A 15,678-nucleotide genomic window follows, 5' to 3' on the forward strand; every position below is an offset into this window, starting at 1 on the left:
CGGAGGGGGAGGAAGAAATCAAGACTATCCAACCACACGGAGCAGGACCGGAACAAGGCTGTGATCAACATTTCTGGAAAACCCCTTTCTGATGATTGCATAAGGGTATTGTCTAAAGGACTGTCCTTTGCCCCCACATATTCAACTGATGAATTTAATACAAAGATTGACCTATTTAGTTTCTACAGGAATCTAAATATGAAGGCCTGGTACAAGCAAAACAATCTCTCCAACTACAGACGCCAGTGTCTCAGATCAGGCAGTTTCTGTTCCCTCAAAAACACCTTTTAAGCCCAAGTCCACTTTTTGTCCCATCGTCCAAAATGCCACACTAAATACATTTGCCAGGAAAGTGAATTTTGATGTGGATAATCTGTTTAAGGGTAAAATTGACCCCAACCAAACACGACGTAATCTTTCTAAGACAGAGAGGTATGCAGTTGAATCATTGTCCAAAAATGAACGGAGTGTGGTTAAAAAAGCAGACAAAGGTGGTGCTACAGTAGTGTGGAGTAAAGACAAATGTCTTTGTGACAGAAGCCTACCGTCAATTAGACAATGATGAATTCTACCAATCTTACCTTCAACCCTACAGAGGACCTAAAAACTTAATTGAAAGAAATCCTCACAGAAGCTAAGGAGAATGGCTACATTTGAGACAATGAGTTCACATCTATTTTCAATGGCAGTCCGCGTATGGCTTCTTTTTACCTTCTTCCAAAAATCTTGAAAACCCCCAGGCAGACAAGTCATTAGTGGTAATGAAAGTCTGACAGAACCCATCTCTAAGTACATTGATTACTTTATTAAGCCTTTTCTGACGTCACTCCCAGCCTATCTTCAAGATACAACAGATGTGTTGAACAAAATTAAGGAATTGAACAATATAGGTACAGCTTCCTTTTTAGTCACCATGGATGTGGAGTCTCTATACACCACCATTGAGCATGAACAAGGTTTTGCAGCTATGCACCATTTCTTGAGTACCCTACCTGAAACTGAGATGCCTCCTACAGATTTCATTGTCTCACTGACCGAATGGACTCTTAATCATAACATCTCTACCTTTCAGGACCATATATTTAAACAGGTCAAAGGGTGTGCCATGGGAGCTTGCTACAGCCCTTCCTACACTGGTTTGTACTTGGGTAAATGGGGAAATGACTTCATTTTGAATCCTTCTAATATCCATTTCTTTGACCGGATTATATGGTGGGGACGCTATATTGATGATGTTTGCCTGTTTTGGTCCGGCTCAGAAGATTAACTTATTTCCTTCCACCAATACCTTAACAGCATTAACCCTAACATCAAACTAACTATGGGGTACAGCAAGGATAACATTCATTTTTTGGACCTCGACATTAGAAAAATGACAAAGGTTGTTTGCACACATCAATCTTTAGGAAGCCTACATATGGGAATACCATTCTGGGGGCAGACAGCTTTCACCCCAAAAGGCTAAAAGATAATATTCCATATGTCCAAAAATTCCAAAGAATTTGCGATCAGGAAACAGACTACAGTGTCAAATCTGCTGAATTGGAGAATCACTTCTTGAATCGGGCCTACAGCGTTCAGGTCCTGAAAGATGCAGGTATAAGGGCACGATTACTTGACAGAGAGAACTTGTTGCGAAGGGGAGTGCCTCGTGATACATCAGAGAGAGTGTATTTTGTTACAAAATACAGCACTGAAGCAGAGAACATCAAAATAATAATACAAAATAATTGGGGCATCATCCAAAGTGATACGCTACTACTCCAAGTCTTTCCTGAGCCAAAGCATGAGCATGAGCATGAGCTTTAAGCGATGTCCTACCCTAAATGACAAATTAGTCCACAGTTATCTCCCGGGTGACTCTCAAAAAACTTGGCTTGACCACAAACCCAAGGGCTCTTTTAATTGTAACCATTGCAACCATTGCAGAAATATTGCACAGAATAAGTATTTTGTTGACACAGCTTCCAAAATGGAGTATTACGTCAATCATTTCATTAACAACAAACCTACCCATGTCATCTATAGATTGGAATGTCCACAATGCAAGGTGTTCTACATTGGATGGACAAAGAGACGCCTTCAAGACCGCATAGCAGAACACAAGTACGCCATACGGGTAGGCAATGAAGACTACCCCATGGCAAGGCTCTACAAGTCCTTACACCATGGCAACCCTGCCTCCCTACAAGCTATGGGTATTGATCATATTCCGGCCTTAATTAGAAAAGGTGAAAAGGTCTTAAACAGTTAAACCAAAGGGAAAGTTTTGGGATTTACAAACTACAGGCCACAAAATACCCTGGTTTAAATGAAGATATGGATTTCTCACCCTTCCTGTAGGTTCGTGATAGGTTAATTTGCTGTCATCTAGTGGACATTTTGCTCAATTGCCCTCAACTATGTTTAGACTGTTGTTGTTCATGTTTTGCTGTGTTCTAGTGTACTATGGAATGTATTGCTTTCTTATTCTTGACACTTCTCCCAGTCATATTTAAGGTTAGAACTACCTTTCTAAGTGTTCTGATACTTCTAGCTTGGAGTTGTATTTTTATGATAGCCTAGCTACAGTATTTCACCTTTTAATGTCTATAGTATTGTTTACTAGGTGTGTCTAATCAGTTTTGTAACCACTCCCTCTTCGATTAGGGCTAATTGGAAAAGCTGTTCAAGAGAGGACATTGTATTATTATTTTTTAGTACTCTCTGACGAAGGCCATGCAGCCGAAACGTGTCGGTTTAAAAAAAACTTTGTTTCTATTGAACATGCCATACTAAAGAGTACCTTGGTCCTCCTTTTTTTTGATGACCAATTTACCCCTTTTACCAAAGAGCACCTTCTATCTACCAACATTTACTATTATGTACCTTAGTAGCGCTTCCCTTCCTCCTCTTTCTACTATATTTCACTGAACTGTTGACAGATCCTCAGCACACTTGAAAAAGGAATAAAGGAGATAGAGTAGGAGATGGAAATGCATGGTGGTGAGATATTCTGTATAGCTTAAGTTAGTGCCACCCAAGTAATTGTGAAAATATAAAAAATTCCCTATTCAAAATCAAATACAAATTCACTATAATTGTAGGTGAACTGTGAGCCGTCCCCGCACAATCAAGGAACCAACAGCATCGACTAGAGCTACAGTACCAGTCCTACCGATCCTCGACTTCGGCGACGTCATCTACAAAATTGCTTCCAACACTCTACTCAGCAAACTGGATGCAGTTTATCACAGTGCCATCCGTTTTGTCACTAAAGCACCTTATACCACCCACCACTGCGACTTGTATGCTCTAGTCGGCTGGCCCTCGCTACATATTCGTCGCCAGACCCACTGGCTCCAGGTCATCTACAAGTCCATGCTAGGTAAAGCTCCGCCTTATCTCAGTTCACTGGTTACGATGGCAACACCCATCCGTAGCACGCGCTCCAGCAGGTGTATCTCACTGATCATCCCTAAAGCCAACACCTCATTTGGCCGCCTTTCGTTCCAGTTCTCTGCTGCCTGTGACTGGAACGAATTGCAAAAATCGCTGAAGTTGGAGACTTTTATCTCCCTCACCAACTTCAAACATCTGCTATCTGAGCAGCTAACCGATCGCTGCAGCTGTACATAGTCTATTGGTAAATAGCCCACCCATTTTCACCTACCTCATCCCCATACTGTTTTTATTTATTTATTTTTATTTTTCTGCTCTTTTGCACACCAATATCTCTACCTGTACATAACCATCTGATCATTTATCACTCCAGTGTTAATCTGCATAATTGTAATTATTTGCCTACCTCATGCCTTTTGCACACAATGTATATATAGACTCCCCTTTTTTTCTACTGTGTTATTGACTTGTTAATTGTTTACTCCATGTGTAACTCTGTGTTGTCTGTTCACACTGCTATGCCTTATCTTGGCCAGGTCGCAGTTGCAAATGAGAACTTGTTCTCAACTAGCCTACCTGGTTAAATAAAGGTGAAATAAATTTAAAAAAAAAAAAGTTTGAACACACATACTCATTCAAGGGTTTTTCCTTATTTTTACTATTTTCTACATTATAAAAAAGTGAAGACATCAAAACTATGAAATAACACATATGCAATTATGTAGTGAGCACAAAAGTGTTAAACAAAGTCAAATATATTTTATATTTGAGATTCTTCAAAGTCACCCATTGCCTTGAGGACAGCTTTGCACACTTTTGGCATTCTCTCAACCAGTTCCATGAGGAATGCTTTTCCAACAGTCTTTAAGGAATTCCCACATATGTTCAAGTCCGGGCCCTGCCTGGGCCACTCAAGGACATTCAGAGACTTGTCCCGAAGCCACTCCTGCATTGTCTTGTCTGTGTGCTTAGGGTTGTTGTCCTGTTGGTTGGAAGGTGAACCTTCACCCCAGTCTAAGGCCCTGAGCACTCTGGAGCAGCTTTTCATCAAGGATCTCTCTGTACTTTGCTTCGTTCCTCTTTCCCTTGATCCCAACTAGTCTCCCAGTCCCTGCTGCTGAAAGACATCCTCACAGCATGATGCTGCCACCACCATGATTCACTGTAGGAATGGTGCCAGGTTTCCTACATATGTGACGCTTAGCATTCAGAGGAGTTGCTTACGTCTGGCCACTCTCTGGCCACTCTACCATAAAGGCCTGATTGGTGGAGTGCTCACCTCCCTGACCAAGGCCCTTCTCTCCCGATTGCTCAGTTTGGCCAGGCGGACAGCTTTAGGAAGTGTCTTGGTGGTTACAAACTTCCTTCATTTAAGAACGATGGAGGCCACTGTGTTCTTAGGGACCTTCAATGCCCCAGAAATGTTTTGGTACCATTTCCCCAGATCTGTGCCTCAACACAATCCTGTCTCTGAGCTCTACGGACAATTCCTTTGATCTCATGGCTTGGTTTTTGCTCTGACTTGCACTGTCAACTGTGGGACCTTATATAGACAAGTGTGTGCCTTTCCAAATCATATCCAATCAATTGGATTTACCACAGGTGGACTCCAATCAAGTTGTAGAAACATCTCAATGATGCTCAATGGAAGCAGGATGCACCTGAGTTCAATTTCAAGTCTTATAGCACTTCTTCTGAGTGCTTATGTAAAAAGTTATTTCACTTTTTTATTTTTATAAATTTGCTAAAATTTATTAAAACCTGTTTTTGCTTTGTCATTAAGCTTACTTACCTTGACTTGGAAGTGTTGTGTTGGATAGTCATAACCAGCTACCTAACATACCATCCCTCTGTTTGAGCAGTGTGTTTGAGTAGGCTAAACTAGCTGGCTGCATTTGCTAGCTAAGTAAGTGAAACTGATTGTGGAGATAAAAAACACAATCTCTCCCTCTCTTGCTTCTCCTTCATTTATGAATAAATTAATTTGTTAAAAACTGTTCAACTATTGTCTTTCTCTCTCTTTGAGTCAACTACTCACCACATGTAATGCACTGCAGTGCTAGCTAGCTGTACCTTATGCTTTCAGTACTAGATTCATGCTCTGATCCTTTGATTGGGTGGACAGCATGTCAGTTCAAGAGCTCTGATAGGTTGGAGGACGTCCCCCAGAAGTTTTCATAGTTACTATGGAAAGGGGTGAGAACCCTGAGCCTCCTAGGTTTTGTATTGAAGTCAATGTTCCCAGAGAAGGACGGAAGCTAGCTGTCCTCTGGTTACACCATTGTGCTACCCAATAGAGTGCTGTTGAGGCTACTGTAGACCTTCATTGCAAAATAGTGTTTTAATAAAGTATTTGGTGACGTGATTATATTTAGTATAGTTTTATTTAAAAAGGAAAACTTTTTGAAGTTTAACATAAAAAAATAAAAAAAAATTACTGAGAAGGATGGTCCTCTCCTTGCCCCTCTGAGGAGTCTCCACTGCTAGGCAATGTGTGTTACAGCACAACAGACACCATACAACAGCATGAGACAGTGTGCTTCAGGGAGTGTTTGTTACAGTGTGTTGTAGCTAGCGTGTTGCAGTGATAACCTTACCTGGATGCGTAGGAGGGAGGTTCCTCTGGGTGTGTTCTCAGGCAGACTGATGTTATACAGGGATTTAAGGAAGATGGGCCGGTTGTCATTCTCATTGATCAGGTCAATGTAGATACGGGCAAAACCCACATGTTCTGACATGGACTCATTGGCATATAGCTGAAAAAGATAGAGTAGAGTCTCTGATCACTTGAACACATCAATGTTCTAGACATAGGGTAGGAAGGAAGTGAAGACGTCATAGAACATCAAAAAGTAAACATTACTGGAGACACCTGGGCAATTTTAGTACAGTGTTGCATTTGCCAGCAAATAGATCTGCGGTGGCTTATTAATGGTAAATACGTGAATTGTTAAATGTACTGTATGTACAGTACGTGTGTAACAAGCGGTCTGAGAGTCGGGGAAACAAGTTCAGGGAGTGAGTGTTTTAATAAATAAACGCAACTAAACACAAAATAAGAAACATAAACAACGCACAGACATGACACTGGAACAGAAACAATAATGCCTGGGGAAGGAACCGAAAGTAGTGACATATAGTGAAGGTAATCAGGGAGGTGATGGAGTCCAGGTGAGTCTGGAGACGTGCGTAACGATGGTGACAGGTGTGCGCCATAACGAGCAGCCTGGTGACCTAGAGGCCGGAGAGGGAGCACACATGACAACGTGTTCCACCTGAGGTGGCATTAGTCAGATGATCCTATACTGTATTTATAGCTATACACTGTAAACCCCATTATGCTGTCATTACTGAAAACATTTGAGGAAGCCCATTGCACTTAATATATATGAGAACAGTTACTTAAAGTGATTTTGTTATCATAACTCAAACTAATAGAGTCACTGTCACCCTGTAGGGGGTCCAGATTTGAGTTGAATCAGCTTGAACATTTTGTGTAACTACGACATGCTTCCAATATAATTTCCCAGTGCTCCTTGCTTTTCGACTTTGAGTGAATTGTAGAGTTACCATCCACGACTGTATTTGTTCGGGACATAGATGTTGTTGTTGAATTCATTCATTTTCAGTCATGTGGCCTTCACCAAGTGAGGTTTTAGGCAAATGTTATCATTATAGTTACTCTTTATGACAGTACAATAAATACATATCTCATAAGACCTTATGTTTAGCTTTACCCTAATACAGTGGCCTGAAACTCATGGTATACAGGCCAAATCAGGCATGCAAGTAGGGTTGCATTTCTTTCTTTTAATTCTTCAGTGCAATCTCAGAAAAAAAGGTGCTTACTAGAACCATAGAGAGTTTTTCGGCTTGTCCCCATAGGGCATGATCACCAACCGTTTTTGAGTCGAGATCACTAGAGTCAAAATACAAGCCGAGATCTAAATGTTTTATTTTTTTATATGACTTAACAACACAAGCCTATGCAACATTAACCTATTTAAAAACAGTACTGTAGTTATGAGTTGTGTGCAGTAGGCCGTAGGCCCAAAACATTATACCATAATTATTTTTGCTTGAATTGTCCTGGCAATACATTGATGTCAGACCAATATTTGAGGTAGGCTATACTATCACACTGGTCATAGATCAGTTGTTGTATTACTTGTGTATTACTGAGTGAGCATACATTTTAATAAATCACTTTTTAAATTTTTTGCTGGGCTTATAGAGCCTACATCTGATGGTCAGTCTCAGTGGAGGGGGAGGGCAGCAGACTGAGGGTCTGCCTCTCATCCCTCTGCTCTCCCTTTCCTCCACTGACACTGACCAAAAAGGAACACCGTTTTTCAGCTGATAGCGAAACTCGAGTACCACCACATTTTTTCTGCCCAGTGCACAAATTAATGTTGTTACTCCTATGACCAGAAAAATTGAAAGCCTATCTATCCACTTCCCTACTCACTCATTGCAGCTGCAGTGCTGGTTGGGAACACGCGCAGGCCAGCGGAATCGAGACTAATTTAAAAAATAGGAATGAAAGGTTTATTGCTCGGAAATGTTTGGTGATTGACTAAGAATGCCTTGGAGATGCCATAGAGGAATACTTTTTGGTGCTACTGTAGGTATAACCTTTTGCAGAGAGGATACTGCAAATGCATCCAACAACTTTGTAGAGACACAAGCCTGATGTAGTCATTGCGTGCTATGAATATGGGACCAAATACTAAACTTTTGACAATTTTTATACACTTTAAGTGAATTTCTCACAATACTGTACTTATAGTATGACTTGAACAGGGGGGCCTAGATACACAAAGTGCTTTAATTTCTAAACAGTTAAACAGATATGTATGAAAATACCATCAAATATAAAGTGACATTCTGTACTGTCGCTTCACATGAAATATTTGATCTCAAATCCAAAATGTTGGAATAAAGAGCAACATTTTAACAAAGCAAATTTGAGGAAAACGCTACAGAAGTTCTATCAACACATTGACTGTAGTACTCACTTTGAAAAAACGCTCAACCCCTGTTACTCCCCCTTCCAGGATGCCTACAAGGCCCTCCCCCACCCTCCCTTCTGCAATTCAGATCATGACTCCATTTTGCTCCTCCCTTCCTATAGAAATAATCTCAAACAGGAAGTACCCATGCTAAGGTCTATTCACCGCTGGTCTGACCAATCGGAAATCCATTATTCAAGATTGTTTTGATCACGCAGACTGCGATATGTTCCGGGTAGCCTCTGAGAATAACATTGACATATACACAGACATGGTGACTGAGCACCAGGAAGTGTATAGGGGATGTTGTTCACACTTTACCGATTAAAACCTACCCAAACCAGAAACTGTGGATAGATGGCAGTATTCGCGCAAAACTGAAAGTGCAAACCACCCCATTTAACCATGGCAAGGTTACTGAGGATATGTTTGAATTCAAACAGTGTAGTAGTTATTCCCTCCGTAAGGCAATCAAACAGGCAAAACGTTAGTACAGAGACAAAGTGGAGTTGCAATTCAACGGCTCAGACATTAGATGTAAGCCATCTCCGTGGCTTGCTTGAGTAAGACGTTAAAGTGTGTTAACCCTCGCAAGACTGCCGGCCCATACGGCATCCCTAGCCGCGTCCTCAGAGCATGTGCATACCAGCTGGCTGGAGTGTTTTACGAACATATTCAATCTCTCCCTATCCCAATCTGCAGTCCCCACTTGCTTCAAGATGTCCACCATTGTTCCTGTACCAAAGAAAGCAAAGGTAACTGAACTAAATTACCATCATCCCCTAGTACTCCTGTCATAGACCCACTTCAATTTGCATACCTCCCCAATAGATCCACAGATGATGCAATCGCCATCGCACTGCACATTGCCTTATCCCATCTGGACAAGAGGAATATCTATGTAAGAATGCTGTTCATTGACTATAGCTCAGCCTACAACACCATAGTACCCTCCAAGCTCATCATTAAGCTCGGGGCCCTGAGTCTGGATCCCGCCCCGTGCAACTGGGTCCTGGACTTCCTGACAGGCTGCCCCCAGGTGTTAGGAAACAATACCTCCACTTCGCTGATCCTCAACACAGGGGGCCACAAGGGTGTGTGCTCAGCCCCCTCCTGTACTCCCTGTTCACCCATGACAGCGTGGCAACGCATGCCTCCAATTCAATCATCAAGTTTGCAGACAACACAACAGTAGTAGGCCTGATTACCAACAATGACGAAACAGTCTACAGGGAGGAAGTTAGGGCCCTGGCAGAGTGATGCCAGGTAAATAACCTCTCCCTCAACGTCAACAAAATTAAGGCGCTGATCGTGGACTTCAGGAAACAGCAGAGGGAGCACGCCCTTATCCACATTGACAGGACCGCAGTGGAGAAGGTGAAAAGCTTCAAGTTCCTTGGCATACACATCACTGACAATCTGAAATGGTCCACCCACACAGACAGTCTGGTGAAGAAGGCGGAACAGCACCTCTTCAACCTCATGAGGCTGAAGAAATTCGGCTTGGCCCCTAAAACCCTCACAAACCTTTACAGATGCACAATTGAGAGCATCCTGTCGGGCTGCATCACCGCCTGGTATGGCAACTGCACCGCCTGCAACCGCAGGGCTCTCCAGAGGGTGGTGCGGTCTGCCCAATGCATCACCAGGGGCACACTGCCCTCCAGCACCCGATGTCACAGGAAATTCAAAAAGATAATCAAGGACATCAACCACCCGAGCTACGGCCTGTTCACCCCGCTACCATCCAGAAGGTACAGATGCATCAAAGCTGGTACAGAGAGACTTAGAAGCTATTTTTATCTCAAAGCTATCAGACTGTTTAATAGCCATCACTAGCCGGCTACCACCCGGTTACTCAACCCTGCACCTTAGAGGAGGGGAGTGTACACTCTAAAAAAATTATGGTTCTAACAAGTACCAGATAGGGGATCTTAGGCTTGTAACCATAGCATAATATTTTTGTGCTATAGTGAACCATTTTTGAAGGTAAAGAACCATTTAAAAAAAGTTGCTATATTGCACCAAAAAAAGGATTCCACTATGGTTGCAACCCTTTTTGGGACAAGATAGAACTTTAAAAATATATATTTATAGAACCCTTGTTATGGTTCTTTATATGAACCTTTTTTATGGTTCTTTATGGTTGGTTCATAAAGAACCATTGAAAGGTTCTTTGTAGAGCCTATTGAAGAACCATACAGGGTTTTTTGTTCTGGTCAGCCATATTATATAGTTAAAAATCCAGCGGTCTAAGGCACTAAGTCTTCACTACAGCCCCGGGTTCGATCCCGGGCTGTGTCCCCGTTGGCTGAGACCGGGAGACCCATGAGGCTTCGCACAATTGGCCCAGCGTCATCCGGGCTAGGTGCGGGTTTGGCCGGCCAGGATGTCCTTGTCGCTCTTACGACTCCTGTGGCGGGCGCATGCACGCTGACACAGTTGGCAGTTGTACGGTGTTTCCTCCGACACATTTTTGCGGCTGGCTTCTTGGTTAAGCGAGCAGTGTGTCAGGGCCGTGTTATGGAGGACGCATGGCTATCGACCTTCGCCTCTCCCGAGTCTGTACAGGAGTTGCAGCGATGGGACAAGACTGCAACTACCAATTGGCTATCACAAAATTTGGGCGAAAAAGGGGTAAAAAACATATATAAAATACATCCAGAGATATTATTGTGTTAATTGACAAGTTGAAGTAAGCTACAGCTATAAAGAGAATTGAGAATTATTGACTGATTAAGTCAACCACTCTCAATTGGCACAAGGCTCTTAAGTGATCATTTCACAAGACACTATCACTGGTAATGTATAATATGTAATGGCATAACACAACACATTCGATAAACTGGCCACTCTCATGGTTGCACAAAAATAGCTACATTTTAATTATCACTAAAAGAGCAAAGAATCCTTTTGTGAACTGCAAAGAATCTCAACTCAAATGGTTATTTGAAATGGTTATTTGAGTCATAAATGTAAAAGTAAAAAAATGTATGTAGCAAACACCCCTTTAATCTGATTCCAGGGACACCCGCCCATAGTGTCTTTGCTTACTGTGCTCCATACAGTAGATGCCATGCTTGTTACAGTACATGTTACTGATAGTTTGTTTGTAACAGAGATAAAAACATGCTGTAAGCAAGTTTGTGTGCGTGTGTGCATTCGTGTCTGTGTGCGAGCACGCTTGTGTGTTCAGAGTGAACTTACAGAGAAGCTGTATCTTTGGATGTTCTCGTAGTCCAGAGGCACGTCCACCCTCATCCTGATGTCAGCACGGCCCTGCACCGCTGTGGGTGAAATGGTGAAGTGATCCGAGTTGTTCCCCGTTAGGAACACCTGAAACATACTGTTCACTCCCTAGAGGAGAGGATGGAGGGATGGAGTCACAAGGAAAAGATAATTAGATATTGGTTAAAGATTCAAAGGGATGAGAAGAAAAGCTGCGGTATGAGATGTGGGGCTGAATTACAAACTATCTTTAGTTAAATCCCGTATATTTACACTAATGTGAAAACAGAATTGTTGATCAAGGGTAACTGTTCCTGTTAAAAGAAAAGAGGTATGCAGTCCTGGTGCAAAAGCACAGATCATGTAATTAAACATCTGAATTAATCTATCATAAAATTATTAATACAGTACTATGGCAACAACATCTGTGACAAAAAGTAATGACTATCCTCCTTAATCAGTCAAATTGCAGATGCTGTGCAGTATCATACATTCAGCATATGTCCTCCTACAGACTAGCATGTACACATTACTAGCATGTACACCAGGGGTGGGCAATAATAGCAATATCGACCAATTCTAATTGTCTTCATTTTATGGCTTTTCTAACAATTCTAGATAGAAACTACAAACAAGTTTATGTTCAAGAGGCTAATAACAAAATATGTCAAATTACTTAAATATTGTAAAGGTGTATTATTGTTATTTTTGTATCACAAAGGGAATAAATGCATCATAAATATACAGTGCCTTGCGAAAGTATTGAACCTTGAACTTTGCGACCTTTTGCCACATTTCAGGCTTCAAACATAAAGATATAAAACTGTATTTTTTTGTGAAGAATCAACAACAAGTGGGACACAATCATGAAGTGGAACGACATTTATTGGATATTTCAAACTGTTTTAACAAATCAAAAACTGAAAAATTGGGCATGCAAAATTATTCAGCCCCTTTACTTTCAGTGCAGCAAACTCGCTCCAGAAGTTCAGTGAGGATCTCTGAATGATCCAATGTTGACCTAAATGACTAATGATGATAAATACAATCCACATGGCTGTAATCAAGTCTCCGTATAAATGCACCTGCACTGTGACAGTCTCAGAGGTCCGTTAAAATCGCAGAGAGCATCATGAAGAACAAGGAACACACCAGGCAGATCCGAGATACTGTTGTGAAGAAGTTTTAAGCCGGATTTGGATACAAAAAGATTTCCCAAGCTTTAAACATCCCAAGGAGCACTGTGCAAGCGATAATATTGAAATGGAAGGAGTATCAGACCACTGCAAATCTACCAAGACCTGGCCGTCCCTCTAAACTTTCAGCTCATACAAGGAGAAGACTGATCAGAGATGCAGCCAAGAGGCCCATGATCACTCTGGATGATCTGCAGAGATCTACAGCTGAGGTGGGAGACTCTGTCCATAGGACAACGATAAGTCGTATATTGCACAAATCTGGCCTTTATGGAAGAGTGGCAAGAAGAAAGCCATTTCTTAAAGATATCCATAAAAAGTGTCGGTTAAAGTTTGCCACAAGCCACCTGGGGGAGACACCAAACGTGGAAGAAGGTGCTCTTGTCAGATGAAACCAAAATATAACTTTTTGGCAACAATGCAAAACGTTATGTTTGGCGTAAAAGCAACACACCATCCCCAATAATTTTGCACGCCCAATTTTTCAGTTTTTGATTTGTTAACAAAGTTTGAACTATCCAATAAATGTCGTTCCACTTCATGATTGTGTCCCACTTGTTGTTGATTCTTCACAAAAAAATACAGTTTTATATCTTTATGTTTGAAGCCTGAAATGTGGCAAAAGGTCGCAAAGTTCAAGGGGCCGAATACTTTCGCAAGGCACTGTATTAGAAAGTTCAGGAAAACATCAGGGAAGATCACTAAGTATCAATTGTGTTTCGTAGCACCGTGACGAAACAGAAGACACGTGCGTGTTCCTGAGAGTCTTAGCTTTCAGGAATGGGGTAATAAGAGCTAATAACTCCAAGCAATCAAAAGCTAGATCCAGAAACCGCTGATATGGTGTACATCGGAGGTTACTCACGTAACCGCGGTTCTATGAACTAAGCAGCACATTCAGTGACAATTCTTGTTGTTGTTGCTAAATCCACCGTGGGCGCTGTTAATCGACATATGACTTATTTTGCCCACCTCTAGTGGACATACTACTAGCATGTACAAGAAAAAAACGTAATTGTGTGTGAGTGAGAAAATGTATTTGACTCTATTCTGAATTATTCTGGAAGCGCTCATTCGATGCCAGTCACACGCATGTATTCACCTCTTATTGGTTCCATCCAAGCACATTTATTTTTTTATTTATTATCTCTACATGTCACTTTGCTCCTCTATCATCTCTCAATATCTCACTACCTCTACCTGTAATATATATCATATTCTCTCTCTTCTCTGTGTCTTTGAGATGCAGGGTCAGAGATGAGATAGTATCTCAGAGTAGCAGCTCTAACTTCCCCAGACTGGTGGTCTCCAAACACACACACACGCATGCATGCAAGCACACACACACACAAAAACATGCACAGACCCCCACACACCACTGTGAACGCATGGCACGGTAATGAACTGTGTCTCGTCACCCACAGCCAATTATAAAGGCCCCTTTTTCTATTTCTTCAGGAATCCATTTGCTCGTGATGACAGCGGAGAGAACGATTGATCCACAGAGAGAAAATAAGAGTTCTATAATCATTTAACCTGGAGTGTTCTCTTTTTTTGTGGAAAAAGACAATAAGAAAATAAAATGAACAAGGGACAGAAAAAATAAACCCATGGAAAGATGAATAAGTGAAGATTGGACCCCATTAATTGGACCTGAACATCAGACTGAAGGAGAGCCACTGGCTACTTCCCAAAATAGCACCCTATTCCCTACAGCAGTGGTTCCCAAACTTTTTATAGTGCCGTACCCCTTCAAATATTAAACCTTTAATGCAGGGAAACTGAAATAAGTTCTACCAAATTTCTATCAACATGTTAAATGTGCAACCAGAGGGAAACATTTCTAGATCACCTGTACTTCATACACAGAGACGCGTACAAAGCTCTCCCTCGCCCTCCATTTGGTAAATCCGACCACAACTCTATCCTCCTGATTCCTGCTTACAAGCAAAAATTAAAGCAGGAAGCACCGGTGACTCGGTCTAACCCGGAAGCTTACAAGAACTGCTGCTATGCCCTGCGACGAACCATCAAACAGGCAAAGCATCAATACAGGGCTAAGAATGAATCATACTGCACCGGCTCCGAAGCTCATCTTTGCAGGGCTTGCAAACTATTACAGACTACAAAGGGAAGCACAGCCGCGAGCTGCCCAGTGACACGAGCCTACCAGACGATCTAAATCACTTATATGCTCACTTCAAAGCAAGCAACACTGAGGCATGCATGAGAGCATCAGCTGTTCCGGACGACTGTGTGATCACGCTCTCCGTAGCCGACGTGAGTAAGACCTTTAAACAGGTCAACATTCACAAGGCTGTGGGAACAGACAGATTACCAGGACGTGTGCTCCGGGCATGTGCTGACCAACTGGCAGGTGTCTTCACTGACATTTTCAACATGCCCCTGATTGAGTCTGTAATACCAACATGTTTCAAGCAGACCACCATAATCCCTGTGCCCAAGAACACAAAGGCAACCTGCCTAAATGACTACAGACCCGTAGCGCTCACGTCTGTAGCCATGAAGTGCTTTGAAAGGTTGGTAATGGCTCACATCAACACCATTATCCCAGAAACCCTAGACCCACTCCAATTTGCATACCGCCCAAACAGATCCACAGGTGATGTAATCTCTATCGCACTCCACACTGCCCTTTCCCACCTGGACAAAAGGAACGCTTATGTAAGAATGCTATTTAATTGACTACAGCTCAGCGTTCAACACCATAGTACCCTCAAAGCTCATCACTAAGGATCCTGGGTTACTATTTATTTTTTTATTTTATTTGTCTTACTTTTTAACTCTGCACTGTCTGGAATGGGCTCGTAAGTAAGCATTTCACTGTAAAGTCTACCCCT

At 42.0% G+C, this 15,678-nt stretch overlaps 1 protein-coding gene across 1 annotated transcript in view; it reads right to left on the minus strand.

The window, feature by feature from the left end:
• The window catches only part of LOC110492868 (cadherin-23), a 582,104-nt gene that overhangs the window by 284,970 nt on the left and 281,456 nt on the right, over positions 1-15,678 (minus strand). The window contains exons 12-13 of the mRNA XM_036946709.2: positions 11,601-11,750; positions 5,979-6,137 (exon numbers count right to left, since the gene is read on the minus strand). Coding sequence (XP_036802604.1) covers positions 5,979-6,137; positions 11,601-11,750 — 309 coding nt within the window. The remainder of the gene's footprint in view (positions 1-5,978; positions 6,138-11,600; positions 11,751-15,678) is intronic.

Source organism: Oncorhynchus mykiss, chromosome 16 (genome assembly GCF_057628025.1).
Source record: "Oncorhynchus mykiss isolate SJ-2025 chromosome 16, ASM5762802v1, whole genome shotgun sequence".
In the NCBI taxonomy this organism is placed as follows: Eukaryota; Metazoa; Chordata; class Actinopteri; order Salmoniformes; family Salmonidae; genus Oncorhynchus; species Oncorhynchus mykiss.